The sequence below is a fragment of the Penicillium cosmopolitanum genome (genome assembly GCF_028827165.1).
Source record: "Penicillium cosmopolitanum strain IBT 29677 chromosome Unknown utg000009l:1.0-9042332.0:1.0-9050551.0, whole genome shotgun sequence".
Classification (NCBI taxonomy): domain Eukaryota; kingdom Fungi; phylum Ascomycota; class Eurotiomycetes; order Eurotiales; family Aspergillaceae; genus Penicillium; species Penicillium cosmopolitanum.
Window position 1 is genome coordinate 4,497,569 of NW_026622679.1, and position 19,114 is coordinate 4,516,682.

At 46.9% G+C, this 19,114-nt stretch overlaps 7 protein-coding genes across 7 annotated transcripts; all 7 read right to left on the bottom strand.

Moving 5' to 3' along the window:
- Positions 1-2,362: 2,362 nt before the first annotated feature.
- Positions 2,363-4,924, bottom strand: N7509_009776 (palmitoyltransferase AKR1; the record flags this gene model as incomplete). Its single annotated transcript, XM_056634413.1, has 8 exons — positions 2,363-2,466; positions 2,583-3,056; positions 3,112-3,224; positions 3,300-3,564; positions 3,656-3,728; positions 3,824-4,290; positions 4,358-4,625; positions 4,718-4,924. The coding sequence occupies 8 exons, from the start codon at positions 4,922-4,924 to the stop codon at positions 2,363-2,365; spliced, it is 1,971 nt and encodes a 656-aa protein (XP_056485033.1).
- Positions 4,925-5,743: 819 nt separating this feature from the next.
- Positions 5,744-6,544, bottom strand: N7509_009777 (putative cyclin-dependent protein kinase complex component; the record flags this gene model as incomplete). Its single annotated transcript, XM_056634414.1, has 1 exon — positions 5,744-6,544. The coding sequence occupies one exon, from the start codon at positions 6,542-6,544 to the stop codon at positions 5,744-5,746; it is 801 nt and encodes a 266-aa protein (XP_056485034.1).
- Positions 6,545-7,921: 1,377 nt separating this feature from the next.
- N7509_009778 (cysteine hydrolase family protein) lies at positions 7,922-8,437 on the bottom strand (the record flags this gene model as incomplete). Its single annotated transcript, XM_056634415.1, has 1 exon — positions 7,922-8,437. The coding sequence occupies one exon, from the start codon at positions 8,435-8,437 to the stop codon at positions 7,922-7,924; it is 516 nt and encodes a 171-aa protein (XP_056485035.1).
- A 2,208-nt stretch (positions 8,438-10,645) lies between these two features.
- Positions 10,646-11,392, bottom strand: N7509_009779 (glutathione S-transferase family protein; the record flags this gene model as incomplete). Its single annotated transcript, XM_056634416.1, has 2 exons — positions 10,646-11,266; positions 11,339-11,392. 2 exons carry the CDS (start codon positions 11,390-11,392, stop codon positions 10,646-10,648), a joined length of 675 nt encoding a protein of 224 aa, XP_056485036.1.
- Positions 11,393-12,375: 983 nt separating this feature from the next.
- N7509_009780 (uncharacterized protein) lies at positions 12,376-14,040 on the bottom strand (the record flags this gene model as incomplete). Its single annotated transcript, XM_056634417.1, has 6 exons — positions 12,376-12,388; positions 12,434-12,477; positions 12,525-12,830; positions 12,875-13,587; positions 13,642-13,945; positions 13,990-14,040. The coding sequence occupies 6 exons, from the start codon at positions 14,038-14,040 to the stop codon at positions 12,376-12,378; spliced, it is 1,431 nt and encodes a 476-aa protein (XP_056485037.1).
- Positions 14,041-15,423: 1,383 nt separating this feature from the next.
- On the bottom strand, positions 15,424-16,923 carry N7509_009781 (cytochrome P450; the record flags this gene model as incomplete). The annotated part of the gene is made up of 3 exons (XM_056634418.1): positions 15,424-16,137; positions 16,195-16,788; positions 16,849-16,923. 3 exons carry the CDS (start codon positions 16,921-16,923, stop codon positions 15,424-15,426), a joined length of 1,383 nt encoding a protein of 460 aa, XP_056485038.1.
- A 1,004-nt stretch (positions 16,924-17,927) lies between these two features.
- Positions 17,928-18,860, bottom strand: N7509_009782 (4-hydroxybenzoate octaprenyltransferase; the record flags this gene model as incomplete). Its single annotated transcript, XM_056634419.1, has 1 exon — positions 17,928-18,860. One exon carries the CDS (start codon positions 18,858-18,860, stop codon positions 17,928-17,930), a length of 933 nt encoding a protein of 310 aa, XP_056485039.1.
- Between the last annotated feature and the right edge of the window lie 254 nt (positions 18,861-19,114).

Sequence of the window (19,114 nt, forward strand, 5' to 3'; positions counted from 1 at the left end):
AATTACCATCCTTCAGATCAAAGACCCTGCATTCTTCTAGCCCTCAACATGAACTCAATTCGATCAGCGTCTATAAAATCTCCAACGTCAAGACTAACACTAACACCAAAACCCCTTTCGTGGCGTCCGTTGGATTGGATTTGGTTTCCAGCCTCGTTTCATCTTGGTTGGGGTCGATTCATAGTCAACGTGGATTCGCTTACTGCGCTCCGCGCGGACCAGGATTATACATTATCACCCATTTCATATCATATCAGATCAGATCATGTCTCTCCCTGTGCTCCCGAAGTCTTGGCTTAATCTTTTCTACGGATCCTCGGATCAATTTTCCCAGAATTAAGTGGTTCGTTTCGTTTCGTTCCTTGGTTCAGGTTCGTTTTACCAAGTCATAAACTATAGCATATGTAACATGTTTATGTACTAGTACACCGCCAGCTGAGCTGTCACCGGTACTGGTACCCTCGCCCTCGCCCCGAAGGAAAGTGGACAGGATAGGATAGCCTGTCCCCTCCCACCCACTCCCTTGAATCGTGTAATGTAGTAGCTTCGTACGAGTCTCGTAGCTGGCTGGCTGGCTGGCTGGCTAGCTAGCTAGCCCCCCCCCCACCCCTCCTAGCCTACATAGCCTGCATCTGCATCCATCCTCGGCTCAGTCCCGCTCGGACAATGAAGCAGGAATAGGCAGGTTTCCAGAATTTTGCGGTATCCGGTATCTGCATGGATCGGCACGTCGCCTGCTGCGGATATCCCTCCTTGCGGAAAGTGAAGTGATCATCGGCAAACTTGTCGAGCATGTCTTTTCTTGGGTTAGTTTCAATTTCAATGCAGGGTCCAGACTGGTGTCAACTCAGACTCAGACTCAGGGTCCAGTCCAATCTGATCTCAATGTCAATCCCCTCTTGTCCCCCCCCCCACTGCCTGGCCCGGTAGTGTGTGTACCCCGACGGTAGGTCTGTCCTATCATGTCCTATCCTGGATTTACTCGGTACGTTGTGGCTTGGCCTGTCTTTATTGACTTTCTTTCCACTTTTGACCTGTGCCGTGGGGGTGGAGTTAGGGTTGGGGCAGGGCAATATGAGTATTTGGCGCTCGAGGCTGCAAATAGATGAACTACTCGTGAGTGTGCTTATACGGTGTACTCGTTCTACACACTCCTCTCCTGTAGGCTAATAACTCAAACCCCAACCTTGGAAGAATTATGTCTTTACCCTCTGTGTCAAACGTACTTGGTCAAGCTGATAGTGGTGATTAGGTACTCTACTCTACTCTAATTTAGCCTTGAAAAGTGTCACGGTATCTGAATGTCACCCCACCGTGCCAGTAGTATGTAGTAGTTATGCCTATGATATATCAATACTATGTAGACTTGAACTTGAATGTACCTGATCCTGATTTTTTCAGCTTGGAACTTGAAGCCCTGGAGGTTATCCCAAGTGCCTGGGGCCGTTGTTGACTTGAACCCTTGCCAGTGCTACCCCCTCAAACAAGCGAAATTGGAACTTCCTCCCCTACTCCGAACATGATGGTGAGTTCTGTCACCATTTATTTTGTTTGTTTGTTTTTTTCTTCCTTTTCAGGGATGTTTAGACAGAAGAATTCAAGGGTTATGAATTAATTCAATGACTCTGGCTGTTGTTGAGCCCTGTCCACAGACTCGGAGTTATCGTTCTCTCAATCTCTCTGGGTACTGATATTGTTCTGTTCTCCCACTCTTCTCTCTTCTCGCTTCTTTACTCGAACTTGGATTACTAGCACCTGGCAAGTTCTTATCTCTACTACATAACTACTACTAGTTACTGAGAATAGGTGGTTACTAACTACTTTACTAGTAACAGGATCAGTAAATTAGTTCAAGTTGTACTATATCCACGAATCATGATAAACTTGAAAGGCTAATATAATCATTATTCTAACACCCACTGTACAATACCAGCAAGCCCAGCTTCAAGTCAACCCTTCAAGTTACTAACATGAAGGGAAGCTCAAGCTCGAACTCGGCTCCAAAAAATGCACTCCGATCCATAACGTATGACACATATATGTCGGGAAAACCAAAGAATATGCCAACGCAATGCAATACAACAGAACACAACACAACACCGTCGCTGCTGTCATACATAGAAGGCCCGAGAAAAAAAAAGCATGATGAAGTTGTGAAGGGAGGAGGAAGGGTCAAGTCGGGTCGCGAGGGTCATTAATAAATACTCTTCAACCACCACCAGCACCAGCCCAGGGAAATGCAAAGGGGAACTGGAACTGGGATTGAAACGGATACTTGATTCGCATCAATCCGATTCAGTCAAACATGAAAATGAACATGAACATGAAAAACCACAGATCAACTCAAGGGTTCAAAGCTCATCTAAACCATCCGCTCAGGATCCTCATCCGCAACACTCCTATAAGCACCACCACCCGCATCCCCACCACCCCTGATCTCGACCCCGTATGCATCCGCATCGGCGTCTCATACATATCATGATAATTAACGACCTCACCCGCCAACATCGCCGACCCAGACTGTCTCTTCCCAAAAACAGGCTCAGGATCACACCAGAAATCACGACAATTCGTCGTAATACCACGGGAGAAAGGATTCCTAGGTCTTGCGACGGTTTGACCCTGCCCCTCACGCAGACCATCTCTCGCCGTTGCGAAAAATGCATCAATTCCCAGCAGACTCGACCATTGCGAGAAACAGTTGCCGTGGCGGCGCGGGGGAGGAGAAGGTCTGGACAGGGCTGGGTTTGGTCCTGCGCCTGTAGCGGAAAGACCGGCTGCGTCGAGAGAGGTTGTTCCGGCTGTCATTGCTGAGGCGAAGGCTTGGGAACTTGGGTATGATCGGTCGATGTGGTGGCCGCGCATGTTTTCGTATGTTGTTTGGTTGCGGGAGATTTGGACTAGTTGGACTGCGCAGAGCATCGTTACCCAGACTAGTTGGAGGATTACCCAGATGTTTAGGACTAGGGTGAATGTGTCTCTTGTGACGTAGCTGCAGAGGGTGTCGTTGATTACGTTGCATGTTGCGGCTGTGGGGGCAGGTAGGGCGTTGATATCTGGTGAGATTGGAATTAGTGTGGGTGTAGTGTTGATGACTGGAAATTTACTCACAGCGAACGGTCAACTGGACGAATAGAATGATGCCGACTTCAAGGGAAACGATGTAGAGAACGAAATGGCGCAGGTTGTTCGCTCCGACACAGTTGTCAATCCAGGGACAGTGGCTTTGGATGTGATTAGCAGGGAAGTTGACAAAACATTCATGGCTGGCATTGGCGAAAGGGCCGGGGGAAACTTACTGGTCGTGCTTCGAAACGCAACGGCCGCAACGACGACAATGCTTGCTGCGAAGAGGCTTTCGCGACATGCAAGGGACGCAAAAGTTTTCTTCGTCAAATTTCCATAGCTCGAAGAGTTGCTTGACCATTTCTCTTTGTTGGTTCCGGCTGCTGATCTTGGGCACGTAACCGGGATCCTGAACCATGGCGTAGATATAGAAATAGGTTGTAAGACCATAGAAGACGGCAAACAGGATGTTCAGGATCGGGGATGAAGAATAGGTGGCTATTTCACTCGTTAGAATTTCGCGTCTTGGTCTTGGTCTTGATCTTGGATGCTGGGATTCATCCATCTCCTCCGACTCAACTCAACTCACCTGGCAATACCCTGAAAACATAGCAAAAGCCAACCCAAAATAATGTGCCTGCGAAAACACCAGCGAGGTACGGCTAAAAACATCTTGTTAGTATATTGGTTCAATCACAACACAGCGTATAGCACAGCGTATAGCACAGCCGTCGTTATTATAGGCAAAAAAACATACCGTCTTCTGCAAAATCCGATACTCCGAAGGCCCCCGATTAGCCAACTGCTGCGCAGACCACTGCATCCCAAAAAGCGTAACCAACGTAAGCGGAATACTCAAGAAAACCGAGATATGGCTCAACATCCAAAGGGCCAACAGAATCGTCAGAAACGGCCAAAGAAAGAAAAACTTCGCCATAGTACTCTTATTCCGAACAATCGCCAATCCCATCGGCACCTCCTTCTGCGTCCCATCAGGCTCATACCCGCGCTCATTAAGAGCCCGATACCAGACTCGCATCGTATTCATCTCCTGCGCAACCGTACTGGGCGATTTTCCATCCCGAGTTTGCGCAAATCGGTCGGCACCGTATTCCAATAGTTTCAAGACGCACGGCAGTGAGCCCTTCACTAATGCCCAGTGGAGAGGTGTTAGACCACCCTCGTCTACTGCGTTGGCATTGGCGCCCCAGCGCAGGAACAGGTCTACGCATGTTGGATAGCCCTTGTATGCGGCCCACATTAGTCCTGTGTGGCCTTGTTGGTCGACTACGTCCACCGGGATCTCCTGGTGTAGGAGGAGGACGAGGAGGAATGCGTTTCCGTCGATTGTTGCGAGGTGGAGGATGTTGTAGCCTTGGACGTCGGTTAGGAGGGGGGTCTGCGCCGTGCGAAAGGAGGAGGTTGACGATGTAGTAGTTGCATCGTTGTGCAGCCCACATCGCTGGTGTGGCTACGGATTCGCCGCCCTTTGCGTTCACGTCGGCTCCGGCGTCGAGGAGGAATTTGCACATGGCGTATTGGTTATTGATTGCAGCCCACTAGCGGCGGTAAGAGTCAGCTACCTGGACCGGTCTATTGCATCTCCGCGGTAGAGAGGAGGAGGAGGAGGAAGAGGAGGGGGCAAACAAACGTGTAGCGGAGTAATTCCTTCCTCGTCTCGATGATTCGCAGTCAATTTCTTGGTCGCAAACAGATTCTGCATTGCGCCGATCTCTCCAATGCGAGCTAGCTGCATGATATCCTCACCCAAGGGGATAGAGCCCTTGGGCGCATTGGACTGCATGTTCTTCATCTCGACATCGGTGTTTGAGGGGGTTGGGGTCTCTTTCCCGGTCATGGCTGATGTCGATCGAGAGCTTTGTCCTAGGGGACTACTACTCTGGGTATTGGAGGGCGGAGTTTTGGAAGACATGACGAGCGTGTATCGTGAACGGGGGTGAGGGTGAGTGAGGGTGAGGGTGAGGCTCGGGATCGGGACCGGGAGGCTGCCGTTGGACGGGGGCAGGGGATTAATCGAATGGGTGCGCGATTCCAGGGAGTGTTTTTTTATAGAAACTCTGGGTCTCTAATAGAACATTGCGATCCCCGTAACCAGTACAGACTCCGCGTAGATGAATAAAGGGAGTGGAGGAGGATCAGGATCAGGAACAGGCAAAGGGTGAGAAGGGCGGACTTTTTTGGCAGTCGGGGAAATCAGAAAGTCTCCACGCTGGTAGGCTGCAGCGATCCCGACTTGACTGTGCCCTGCACTGCACAGTGCTTAGCGGCTGACTGAGTGGATTATTCAAGTCTACTCGTACGGAGAATTTGGTTCTATTTCTATTTCTATTTCTATTCCTAGGAAAAAGACTGAGCCGCGCAGTCTGGATTCCGACTTTACTATACTTATGCCTCCTGGTATACTCATACACTCTCCTGTGCCCGCCCACGCCTCGGCCAATCAAAAGACAACCATTGGTTTCTAGCATCAAGATTTACTTTGGTGGAGTCTGGGTCACAATATTCATACTCAACTTTATTTACATTGCATTGCATTGATTCTTAGAGAATTCTTTATTGACATAGATGAACATTCGAAAGTGTACAGAATGGGTCGAGCGCGCAACACTATCAGAAACGCATTAAATATCTTCATGATCAATCATCAAGAGCCCTCCTATTCGGGGCCAACTGACGTTGGCGCCAATCCTCCCTCTAGATTCACCTCATTCATCTCATTCATCAACATCCGCGCATTAACCCTGAGATCAAAGTCCGCCAGGAAACAAAAGCTAATCTCCAACTTCGACAACTCCACATTACTAACACCACCAACCTTCGCAATCCGCGTATGCGGATACCCCAAATCTTCCAAGGCTTTGATAGCAACGAGAAGACCCGCCAATACCAGTCGGTGCATGTTCTTCGGCGTAACGCGGAACATCTTCTCCACCAGCGTCATGCGAGTAATGTAGAGGCTAGTGGCGAGAAAGACGGCCGTAGACATCGGGCAGTAGCGGTGTAGTCGGAGTAGGTAGTCCAGCAGTGAAATGGGAGGGATCTTTTTGGAGAGGAATTTGCGTGAAAGGATGGCCATTTGGAAGGATTCTTCTTTTGTTCGCTCGGTATGGTGGTCCCGACGGTCCTCTGTGTTTCCTCCGCAGTGTATACCGACGCTTTTTACAGCGAGACCTTCCTCCTCCGCCGGTGTTTCACTTCCGATCGGAGTTGAGCAGAAGGAATTTGGATCAGTGGTTGTTGTGCTCGATGCGAAGTAGGCGTTTAGTCTTTCGACATTATCGCACAGTTGTTGCAGGGCTTCCTCGGGTGAGATTTTAAAGACTGCTGCTGCTGCGGTCGATTCGTCCATCGTGGGTTTGGAAGTGCAGTCTTCGGCTGGTAAGCCTAGCTTTAGTAGAGGCGGTGGTGATGGGGCGCCATTTGTGTTGCATTCGATTTGAGTCATTGTCGCAGCCATTTCTTTTGGTTATGGGTATGGGTATATTTTATTGTCCGGGGTAAAGGTATGCCGAGGTGGCAGTGGAGTGAGAGAGAGCGCGCCCGATCCGGGAGGTGGATTGTAGTCCCTCGGATCGATATCTCATTTTTTGCGACGATGGAAATTGGCTGAGGCTTGGACTGGCGTGATGAAGGGTCACGGAGTCGGGGGTCGAAGGGGAGGGAAGAAGGAAGGGTGGTATGGATGCGCGTGACGGGTGCAAGTCAGAGGAAGACAGTAGGAGGTAGGCAAGATCCGGTAGATGTGAGAGAGAGAAGAGAATCGATATCGATGCGAGTAGCGATACTGATGGCACGGTCTCTAGAGAGGAGGGAATTCTAGGAGAGGATCGAAGTGACCTTAACCCGTAGACCAGAAACAAAGGCCGGCTGCCTGATTGTGTCAACTGCGCATGCCCAAAAAGCCACTGCGCCAGATTCGGCGTGGTACTTACAATCGTTCAAGTCACGGTCGCTAAAGTGCGCGCATTGGGAGGAGAATAGAAGATAAGCAGAGTGTTGAAAAGTGGAAGTGGAAGTGGAAGTGGAAGAAAAAGAAGAAACCAGGAAGCAATCAAGTTTGTTCTGTTCCCAGTTCCAAGTTTCCAGCTCTCTAAGGGGCGAAAGATAAGGTGTTTGGATCACTCCACCCGCGGGCACTCGCAGAAGATCGGCAAACTTTCCGTTCCAGCGGGAGAAGGGGAGTGAATGTCGATGGTTTCAATGCTTTGAACTTGCTCTTCTTACTGTATTTATTGTATTTACTCATTCATCTGGCAAATACTTGCAAAATGGCGTAATCTAAATCCCGAGTAATGTCCGTCCATCCAACCTCGGGACAGACTCGGCTCACACGTGACTACTAGTATTACATCCTTAGTGGCCAAGATAACAGAGAGGAAATAAACATTCAACTTCTCACACTAAATAAGCGCAAACCATATGTTGATGATCTCCCGTTCTAGCTTGAATATAGTTCAAATATCAATCTGGTGTTGCTGGAAGCCCTTTACCCAGGTGACCACTGGCACCTCACTGAAAAAGTAATACTACCTAGGTACTAGTGGTATATATATCATGCAGGTGGCTACAGCTACATAGTAAATAACCTTGGAACTAGTACTATTGCTAGTACTACTGTTGGCCACTGGAAGTGCTAAATATTGCATTGGGTACAGTACAACTTGAACTTGAATGATACTTTCAAAGTTGGTCCTAGTATTAATACTACCTCTAGTACCATTCATAAATCCTTCCATGGCGGGCCAATGACTAACTTGAAATATCCAAACTATCAATCCAGGCCTGTGATTCCATCACCGTAGCCTGACTCGGAAATACACTCTCCACCAGCACATTATGCAAATTCCCCCCCAGCCACCGAGTCCATCTCAGCACAAAGATCTTCCAGCACCGTAACATCAAAATCCAAATCCGCCGCCTGTCGAATCGTAGACAAAACAACCCCACTCGTCGACAATCCCGTCACAACCAAATTCCCAACCGCCAAACTTCTCAAAACAATTTCCAAATCACTCCCAACAAATGCCGAAACACGGCGCTTGTAGACTATCAAGTCGCCATCGTGACATTGAGGCGTAATGCTTGCGTGCACATTCGAGCCCTCGCCTTCAAGAAAATTTCCCATGAACTGCAGCGCCTTTTGGAGAGCACTGTCCGGTTTTACCTCCGGATGGCCTTGTCGGAGATCGATCACGCAGTATATTATCTGTATACCGGCCTTGCGGGCGGCTGTTATCGTTGTGGACATGCGTTGGAGGTACGATTCTTTTCGGGCTGAGAGTCCCGTGCCGAGGACTAGGTCCACGACTCCGTTTTGGACGTCGGCGACGAGGAGTGCGGGTCTCGCCATATCGTAGATTGACTTTGATAAATGGTAAAATTTGCAAGAAGAGAAGAGAAGCGAATGAAAAGACAGATTAGTGTCGTGAGACTTAGCACTGGCGGAATGTTAGACCCAAGTTGAAGTTTATATATAATTCATCAATTACTAGTATGCACTGGTGAGCTTCTAAATCCATTAAGTCCGATTCCTTTAAGTCCGGTGCAAGTGTAGGAATTAGTGGGATTTGCATAAATTTTTGCATCTTTTCATGTAGATCGAGGGCATATCGGGCCGTTTCCGGGATATCTTTAAACTATGAGTAGGTGGCGGCCCGGTACAGGCGTCAATGGCTGGGCAAAGGTAATACTACGGCGCTCTAGTTGCCACCGGTCCAGTAGATATGCAAAGGGTATTTTGGGGCAGTTATGCTGGCAGAAAAATGGGGCCTCTCATATCCGCGTGACCGGAATGCAAAGGCAGCTATTGTGGTTCTTTGCAGATCTGAAACTTGAGATTAACGAGAGTACTAGTAAGGAGAAGGATCTTTCCTCTTCCTTGACCTAAACTACTAGATGGGATTTATGCCCGATTCCATGTGATTTCAGGAATGAATGACTTTGGAAGAATGCCCCTTTGTTCTTGAAGTTTCTTCAAGAATCAGTCTCCGTTCTATTCTTAGTATTGATTGATTTATCTCTATCGTTATCTCCTCGATTACCATTCGAAATCTTGCCTAGTCACAGGTCTCTAGCCTGCCCCTTAGTAAAGCTATTACATTAGCAGCCTATAACATACAAAAAGAGCGACACGAAAAGGGACAGAATATTCCAGGAGGTAGTATCTAATACTATCTCTTTTCCAGAGTGACTGATTATTTTACATATTTCAGACTTCTTGTCTAATCTTAGAATGATTGATCAAGTGTCTACTGTGTCTGGCTGGTTATGATATGCTTTCTTGGGCTAGAATCGAGTGGATCATTGAAGATAAATATGTTTATCTGTTATTGAGTTGTTTAATTGTGTCTCGGTTAACTCTTAAATTCACCTGATAAGTTCTTAGAGCAACCTTGCTGTTTACTGGCCAAAAAGGGGTTTGTTTAAAATTATGTTTGTCAGGCTCAAAATCCACTTTATATATCTGTAATATTGACTTCTTTCATATTCTAGACTTGGAGCAAAGTAACCCTTTTTGTTGAAATAAGCAGAAATTCACTCTTCGCCTGATGCTAAGTGATTGCCCTTTTCGTTAATATTGTGCAGGTCACTCGAAGATACCGACTGTCTGTCCCCTATCCGATCCTTCTGTAGCTATGAATTTTACTATAATTTTCAATCTCAATCGTTTACGTTGGGCATCTCAAATCTTGCTTGCGAAGCTTTCATTTTGGATTAATGTGTAAATGTGAACAATGCCTTAAAGTCTTTGCCGCCGATTAACAGCCTTTTATTTGTTAGAAATCCGGTTCAATGAACAGAGGAAGGCCCCCCCCCCTCCCCCTGTGGTTAGGTATCTCTTAGAGATCGTCGTAATGCAAATGTTTGTCGGTCCATTTTGCATCCCGCAGAGTTACAACAGATGTCGGGTACTAGCCTTTGTCCCGCGCGTCTAAATTTAACGAATTGGAACCCAGTGCACCTCATTCTACACAAATTTATTGCGGTGGATGGCCGTTCAAATCCAAATATTAAACACCGATGATCTTGGGTTGTGAGAAGGATTAGACGCACTAGCTCCAAGACCTATCGCCAGACGTGTAACTGGTGGATGACGGCCGGAAATATCACGTGCGTGTGACCTTATGTTAGAAGCGGTGAAAGCCTATACTAGAGCATACACAGAACGGCGAAGAAATCTATTAATTGTTCATGTATCTTCCCACATATTTTGTATCGAAAGGTTACCTGATCTAAGCTAATCGTTTCTTGTCTAGTTCTTCGTTATTCTGCCATACACTCCGCCTATTTCTCCTGACATCTCAGCAACCGGGATAATCCAACAAGACGCTCAAGCAGCGCTCACCCTATTCTCACCCGGGCGGCACCCACCCGGCTACTGACTGGGTTTTAGCCACACGCCGGCAGGTTAGTAGTATGGTGGGTGACCACATGCGAATTCCTGCTGTTGCATGTTTTTGCTTTTCTTTGGATTCGTTTGCTTGTCAATTCATGTCTAGTCCAGTCTATCGGACCACTCCTGAATTATATCCAGAGGACTGAAAGACCAAATCTATTCTCAAACAGAAGGGGTAGTTCTCTTCTCAACAAAAGTCTGCTCGCCAAACGCCTGCTTGACACCCTCAGCCTGAATAGTTCGCTTGAACCACTCCTCAAGAACGGGATACTTAGCACGCATCTCCACATCAATAACTCGAGAAAAGCCCCATGTCAAGGCGGAAGCAACAGTGATATCCGCCAAGCTCAACCCCTGCTTCTCACTGGAAGAAAGCCACACCTTACCATCCTTCAGATGTTCCTCTAGAAAACCAAGCGAACGCTCCAGCCTCTCAAGAGAAATCTTCTCTTTTTCAGCATCGAAAGGACGTAGACCAACACGAGGGAGAAGCAGCTCGATGGTAGGACCAAGTGTCTCCCCGTCGGCGAAGAGGATCCACTGGCGGATCTGGGCGCGCTGTAGAGTGGTTGATCCGAGGAGTTGAGGGGCAGCAGGACCACTCTCAGCTATGTATTGGGTGATGGCATCAGATTCGATGAGGGTGGTGCCGTCAGCGCCTTCAAAGGCGGGGACTTTGCCAAGGCGGAATTTGGCGAGGAATTCAGGGCTGCGGTTTGTAATTCCCATTTGGAAGTCAGATATAGTAAGTTCGAGGTTGTTGAGGTTGGCAACTGCTTGGGCCTGTTTTCATTCAGTTCTTCGCACTCGTATCCGCCTTGGTTTCGTCTGTCTGAGGCAAGGAGAGGTGTGTACCTTAATAACCCGGGCATTGTTCGGATAAGTGTAAATCTTTCCGAAGGGAGCCATGGTGAGAGTAATTGGATCTGAGATTGAAAGTAAGAAAGGCGGGTTGGTTCGTAAGGTGAGCGACGAGAAGGGGGATTATTGATCCAAGAGGCATTGACTTTGGAGTCTAGAGCAAACAGAACTACTATTTATTTGGCGGGCAAGCCGGCAGAGGGGAAGAATACAGTAATTACAAATAGTGACCGGTATTATTCACTATGACAGATCGGAGAGGGAGTCAATCGAAAGGGGATGTTCTCTTCGTCTATCGTTCTGTTGCGAATCTAGCATTGGCAAACTACGGTGAAGGAGTCAGCATTATCTGAAAATATCCACTGCTTGACAACTATGTATACCTAAGTATACCTGATGACTCCCTACCAATCAGCAATCCGGTATTATTTGGCGAAAATGGTGCAATTGAGCTCATACCAGACATAATTGTCTTTAGATCATATTAAATTACACTAGTATTAGCACTTGCTAAAAGCTCATGGATCGTGGACCTAGGTATGCGTACCGCATCGCTTAACATATTCTCGTCGATCTATTGTATGTTAAGGTGCGCCTTCTTGGCCACTAGTGCAGCGCCCCAAGCGTATAGGCTGCCCCCTTGCTGGCATTGGTAGCATCTTGCCGATTTGCCGATGTATGTAGGTGGAAAGCCAGCTAGGTGCGCCCAGGTGGCAACCAATAACCTGGGATCTGCTAGTCAAGGTTAGAAGATCTACTCTTCACCCCTCCTCCTTCCCGCCTAGGTTACAGTCATAATCAAGAATATCATCTATTTGAAACTTACATACAAATCTAGTAGATTGAATGTTTGGTTTGCTATAGTTGTTAGGATTGCAAACGAGGATATTTGATAGATGTTTTGTGGCCCCCATTCGTGACACGATCGTATTACGGCACTAGTCAGGGGCTATTCCCTTACTCTCTAGGCTAAATGTTGAATAGGAGGCTTTGAAGTCATAGACCAATGGAAGTGTCCTATCAATTTCGGTTTAATATGTCAAACTGCTAGGATTAGCATCCCGCCAGCATGTACTGAGATAAACTTACTTAACAAAAATGGTCTTTGGCTCAGTCCATTCTTCCATTCCAATCTACACAAATTAGTACATAGTGCGTGCTTTCGAATTCAAGGACTTACTTTTCCACCTTCTCTCCCCCATCCGCTCTGGCGGCATCCACCGAAAGGCAGGCCGACATCAACCATGAGAGTGCAATTGATACACACTGTTCCACTCGAAACTTTGCTCGACAAGCGCATCGCACGATTAATATCTTGTGTGAATACGGCACTGTGTAAACCATATTTACTGTTGTTGGCCTTTTCCACGACTGTTTGTTCATCTGTAAATCCGGAGATGACAACAACAGGGCCAAATATCTCCTCCTTGTAGATAGTGGCATCTGGCGAAGGATCGACAAATATGGTAGGACGTATCCAAGAAGACTGTTTTCTTAGCAAGAATCATTCTCTGGAAAGTGCGAACCCACGTTTTCCATCCGTGTTCCTCCTGTAAGCAAAGATGATTCCTTGGTGCCCTGATCGATATACCTTTCAACTCGAGCCAGCTGGATCCGGTCAATCACTGGGGCCTGTGTCTGGGAGATATCTATTCCCTCGAAAGCGCTCTTCATCCGCTGGATGAATTTTTCTTTTATGTCTTCGTGAACATAAACCCTGGAACTGGCATTACACATCTGTCCAGAAGCCGTAACAATACCTCTCGTGCACCAGTGTACTGCGTTATCCAAATCAGCGTCTGCGAAGATTATACTTGGGCTCTTTCCCCCGAGTTCTAGCCCCACGCGTTTCAAATTACTTTTTGACGCCGCTTGAGCCACCTTCTTTCCGGTAGCCAAACTTCCAGTAAACGAAATTCGATCAATTTCCAAGTGTTCAGCGAGAAATGCCCCGGTTGCTCCGGCACCTCCAATGATATTGAACACCCCAGGTGGAAAACCAGCCTCCTTCGCCAGTCGCCCTAAATAAAGTGTAGACAATGGAGTCTTCTCGCTGGGTTTAAGGATGATGACGTTTCCGACCGCAAGACATGGTCCAACCTTGGCCGCCATGAACATAAGAGGGGCATTGAACGCAGTGATAGCTGCACAAACTCCCAGTGGCTCGCGGTGAACGATTTTGAGAAAGCCATTCTCCGCTGGAAACGACTGCCCAGCAAGCTTATCAGACCATCCGGCCGAGTCTGTATCGCTCTCACCATTAGTTTTGCAGCGTCACCAAGGGCAGATTTTCATACATCGAATGCGCGTAGCAGCAGCTGGTATAAATACTGATTTCATTGCTAGCATCGGTTGGCCGCTACAGACATGTTCCAGAAGGCTCAGTTGCTCCGAATGCTCTTCTAAGAGGTCGGAAAATTTGTTTAGAATCTTGGCGCGTATCTGTGGAAGTGTTGACGACCATCCGGTAAACGCTGCCTGAGCTGCTGCAACAGCAATATCGACATCTTCTTTCGTAGCGGCATGAACATCGTTCGTGACAAGAGAGTGGTCGATCGCATTGTAACAGCTTAGTCGCTGATTGGACATGGAGTCGACGTACTAGTAGGGTTAGATATAGGCGATGAAAATAGTAAGCAACCTACCTCTCCATTGATGAAGAGCCGTGTCTCCAAGATATTGGTGAGGGCGTTCATATTCTGCCACACTGTCAAAACCTTCAGGTTTGTATGGAGGGTGATAGGCTCCAGCAGAGAAAATGGCCACACTTAATTATTCTGGCAGGCCGGCAGACAGCTCCTCAGCGCGAAGACACATCGAATCGAAACAAATAACAGATATTCCGCTCATTATGCATACTACATGCAAGGAGCTCACTCATCCGGGATTCATTCATGGCCATTGAATTTTCTGCGGCTTCGAATGCCGAATTTCAGAAACGGCGATATAAAAACGAGTTGTACCTGTATTTCAGTAGAATGGCTACAGAAGTGGGGAAAGGGCTCAAACTTGAACTCCTCGCGTCTACGCACCCGAATGCATCTGTGCTTCGTTAGATACACTAGCTATAGTTATTGGTTGTTAGTACCGCCTAGGCTTCGGCATGATCGTTTTAATCAACTATCCTTCCAAGGTTATTGTATTGATCGTACCGTCGATCGATAATGGGGTCAAACAATTATCTATTATCGGCAGTACGATTAATAAATACGATCCCTACAATCATTTCTTTGCGACTTGACGTATTGTATGATGTGACGATTCACCGCTAATGTAATTTCAGGCTGACCGGGCCATCCAGCGGTCCAGGCCATCCTCCCTTCCAAGAAAGGAGATTCTAGATTGCCCCTGCCTAGACTGAGCCTCGGAAAGTTGCAGATGGCCATATACGAAGACGGATCGAACTTGAACGTTTTGCCAGTACGCGATAATTATTTGTAATTTCCACGATTACCCCGATGGTAACATACAAAGCAGATTAGCCTCTTCGAGTAGAGTAACGAAAAAATAGTATGCTGACTATAGGGGCTTTGGGCATCAGGGAAAAAGTGCCTAGTGGATAACTAGTTTCAGGTAGTTGTCACCCATTCTTTCATGCCGACAAAATGAGGGTGCAAGTCATATACCACGATTATCTTTCGGAATAGGCCTTCTATAGTCCACCTAATTCTCCCTAGTAACTAACTATTCTTGCGACATCGGAAGTATGGTACCTTAACGCGCCGTCACTGGATTGGGAGACCCCTGAGTTCGCTCAACCATTCTCAACCCCCTAACTAGATCAATCATTTGAAGTTTCGGGACATTTCAACCGCTAACCAGTAACTAAGTTAAGCTCTTGTCCTGATACGTTACCTCGTCGCATGCCTAGCCTTGACTCGGAGGGGACACCGGCTCCACATGATAAAAACTCTCTGGGCATCCCACTCTTCATGGCTTGTCAATAGTTCCATTTCAAAGTTGAATAGCAAGCAGGCGAAGATAATTCGAGTTTCCGTCCGGGCGAAACTTCGAAATTGGGTTAGCCGATCCAAGTTGTCAATCAAGATTAAAAAATGTTCAGAGAAATGTCCGAGAGCTTACTTCATGCCTAGGCAGTTTCGCGGACCTGTACTGAATGGCTGAAAAGCAGCTCTGACATCATTGGCAAACTCTTCATTTCCTTCCTCTAACCATCTTTCCGGGAGGAATTCATCGGGTCGAGCAAAATTGCGGTCAGAAGAGTAGGCGGCCCATTGGTTGACGCCGACCTTGATACCGCCTGGCACCCATAGGCCATCAATTTCACAGCCTTTCGGTGGTGTTATGCGGGGAAGACTGATGGCGATGGCTGGCCAAATACGCATAGTCTCTTCAAGAACAGCTACTAGATACTTGCATCTATTCACGCTGGTACCGGTGATATCGCGATCTGATGCAAATTGGCAACGAACTTCGCCCAGTAGACGTTCATAAACTCTCGGGTTGGAAAGCGCAAAGTAATGCGCTGAAGTCAAAATACTGGCGCTTGTCTCGGATCCGGCAATCATCAAGGATCGCAAGGTCGATTGCAGTTCTGGCAGAGTAAGACCCTTAGGGTTATCCAGATATGGCAGCACATGTTGCAAAATATCTGGACGACCATCGTCACATGACGGTCTAGTCAATCGGCGATCGAGTGCTCTTACCGTATTTTGGAAGAATTGAATCGCTGTGTTGGGGACCATTCCTGGCAAGAGACGACGTAGGATAGGAATGATACGAGTGCTCTGATACCCTACCGTCAGCCAAAGATCTCCTTTCATGAAAAATCTCTAGGGAGAAAAACAGAAAAGGCAAGGCCTTACATAGCTTGATGCAACAGTATTTACTATCCGTCCACGGGCCAGCGGCATCGTCAAAGACATCCAGTCAGTCCCTGTTTCGAGTGTATTGGCACTCTCTCCAAACATCGAGTCCGTAATAATGTCAAAGGTAGTGGCGTGCAATAAGAGCGTCAAATCAATAGTGTCATTGCCTTCGTTGTCTCGGATTTTGACAATGAGACGGCCGATATGGTTCCTGAATACATTTTCCTGGGCGCGCACAGCCTTTTCGCTGAACCCGGGAACCATGAGCCGTCTCATGCGTGAATGATCTTGATCATTAGGGGTATTGGCTAGCCCGTAGACCCCGCCAGGTGGCCCGGAAATAATATCTGGGTGTTTCTGCAATTGCTCCGGGTGTCGACGCCCGTATATGTCAGCCCACGCCTGGGCGGTGATGTACGAGAGCTCGTTAGGAGATACTCGAACGACCGGACCATACTTCTCATGCAAACGAGCCGAGTATAAATGTGTTGTTCCTTTGAGAAGCGCAATCTGATATGGAATAGCGTTCGATGTACAAAATATCGGACCTGGGTAGCAAGCAAGTGGATGAAAGAAGATGTTGTATAGCACTCGGAGGTTGATAATCAGGAAAATCTGGGCATAAAATCAGAAAACACTTTCCAGACATGGGACTTGCTGGATTATTTGACCTACTCCCGCAAGACATGTCCCTAAAACAATTGTCGGCGACAGGGTGGTGAGACTCTCTAGTAGTCCCTGGAAAAACATAGCTGGTTAAAATGTATATAGAAACTTAGCTAAGAACTGAAGTATGTTTTCAAAGTCAGATAGTAGAAATGATGGAGACAATCCAGATAAATCTCGTATTAAACGGTGATAATCACTCTTGGAATACGTAGCCACCACCTGCTGCGTTAACCCGGATATCTTTTCGCGGCTACGATGATCCGTTCTAAAATCATTTCTCTCTGACCATTTCTCAAGTAAATCCTGGATTGGAAATTACCAATAGAATTTACAGCTCTCACCGCTACCTTCTCAGCAAGGGTTAGCGCAATGGCTGGGCGGTAAGCTATGCTTTTCTAAGGGGCTAAATGGTTCTAAATGCAACAACAAGCCACAGACTCGGCGATCTACAATTAGAGTTACACGTTACACTGTCTACATATTCAGTATGTCGGATCACTTTTCGCGTGTATTCGCGCTAGCTATTGTAATTTATGTTAATTACCAGTATTAAACAGCCAATAGTTCATAGCAGCCGAGAATTTATTTACCAATTTGCGTACCTGCGTATCTGCAATACGAAGCCACAATTGCGATCTCAACTGAAAGTGATCGGTCGCCACTGGTCAGACAGTGTACACCGCGAGGGTACCCCAAAGTTTAACAGGTTGCGGGTCATCTTTTCTATGTCACCGATGCGAGGGGAATCAATATTAAGTCAGTATAATGCATACTGTAGGGACAAGGGGAGCCGACCTCGGTAGGCTATGCTCTTTTGCTATACTATTAGGACGTTTCTTCAAACTTTGGTGAAAATTTATAGGCATAGATTTACAGAATATAAACATTTCCAAATGTAACGCAATGTGATTTCATTGGGCTTACTTGCAGAGTTGCATTAGCCAAGCATAAAAGTGCAAAATCCCGGCGCCCAAATATTTGACCGTAATTTTAAACCCAAATGAACAGATGTGAGCAGCCCTTTGACGTTTTATTAGTGTTAACCCATAATTGCCATGGTAGTGTTTTGTTACCACTCTAGGCATCTAAAAGGCATATTCTGCTAATAGACCTGAAGCTAAGGTCGCACTTCCAGCAACAAACCCATACAGGAAACATTGACTGCAGCTTTGAGGAGACTTGAGATCCACCAGGGAGGCCGACAGGAAAACCGTCACGATAGAACACACCGCGCCTGAGAAATAGTTTTGCCCAAGGGCACCAGCCATGCCGCTCAAAATCAGAAGACCTCCGTAAATTATAGAAAATGCAAGAAGCACTGCTCTGCCCGAATAACCGTATTTAACTGCCATACTTTTCATTCCGAACTTAATGTCTTCCTCCATGTCTTGATAGGCGTAAATAAACTCGTACGTCGTCACAAGGAAGAAGACAGCAACCACCAAAGAAAGGCTCGATATAAGAACATTTCGAGGTGCTGAGAATGCATCGAAGCCGACGGAGTAGGATGCAAGAAGAGAAACAACAGCATGGACAAGACCCACAACAGCTTGAGCGTAGGAAGTGAATCGCTTTGAAAATGCATAAATAATGCAGCCGAGGGTTGTAAGGAAAAAGTATAGGAAAGAAAAGGAAGGGAGTATTTGTGAGCTTAACGTGAGAATCATCAAGCTCACTAATGCGGCAAAAGTACACCCTTGATGTGTGGAGATAGATCCTCGAGCTATTGGGCGGTTTCGGGTCCGCTCAACTTTGCGATCCAGGTGTTGGTCGACAATGTCGTTGACAATACACGCAAAAGCCTCCCAAAGCAATGAAAGAGGAAGCCAATTGAATACACACTGCAGGAGTATCTCGGGTGTAATTTGAGGATGTGCAACAAGGGCGCCGTGAAATAGACCAGCGAGGATTGGGAGATATATGATCAACACAAACAACGGCTCATAGAGGCGACTAAGCTCCACATAAGCGGCAAGCCATCGCGGCATAATTGTGAGGAGAAAAGGCTCGGACCGCATGTTTTAGCTATTCTGTAATGTAGACAGTGAGGAATGCAAAATAGGAATAAGCAGAGACAGTAACTAAGTCAAGGGGAACATAAAATTAAATATCTTTTCAGTTGGAGTTGGGCAAGGCATTTAATCAGGCCAACAATTGAGAATGTTGAGATCTTACCGCTTTTTCACAGGCATGTAATCAGTCCGTCAAAACAGCGTCGAGAAAAATGGTATTAAATGAGAATTATTCAAATCTTATTATTCATAAGCCAATA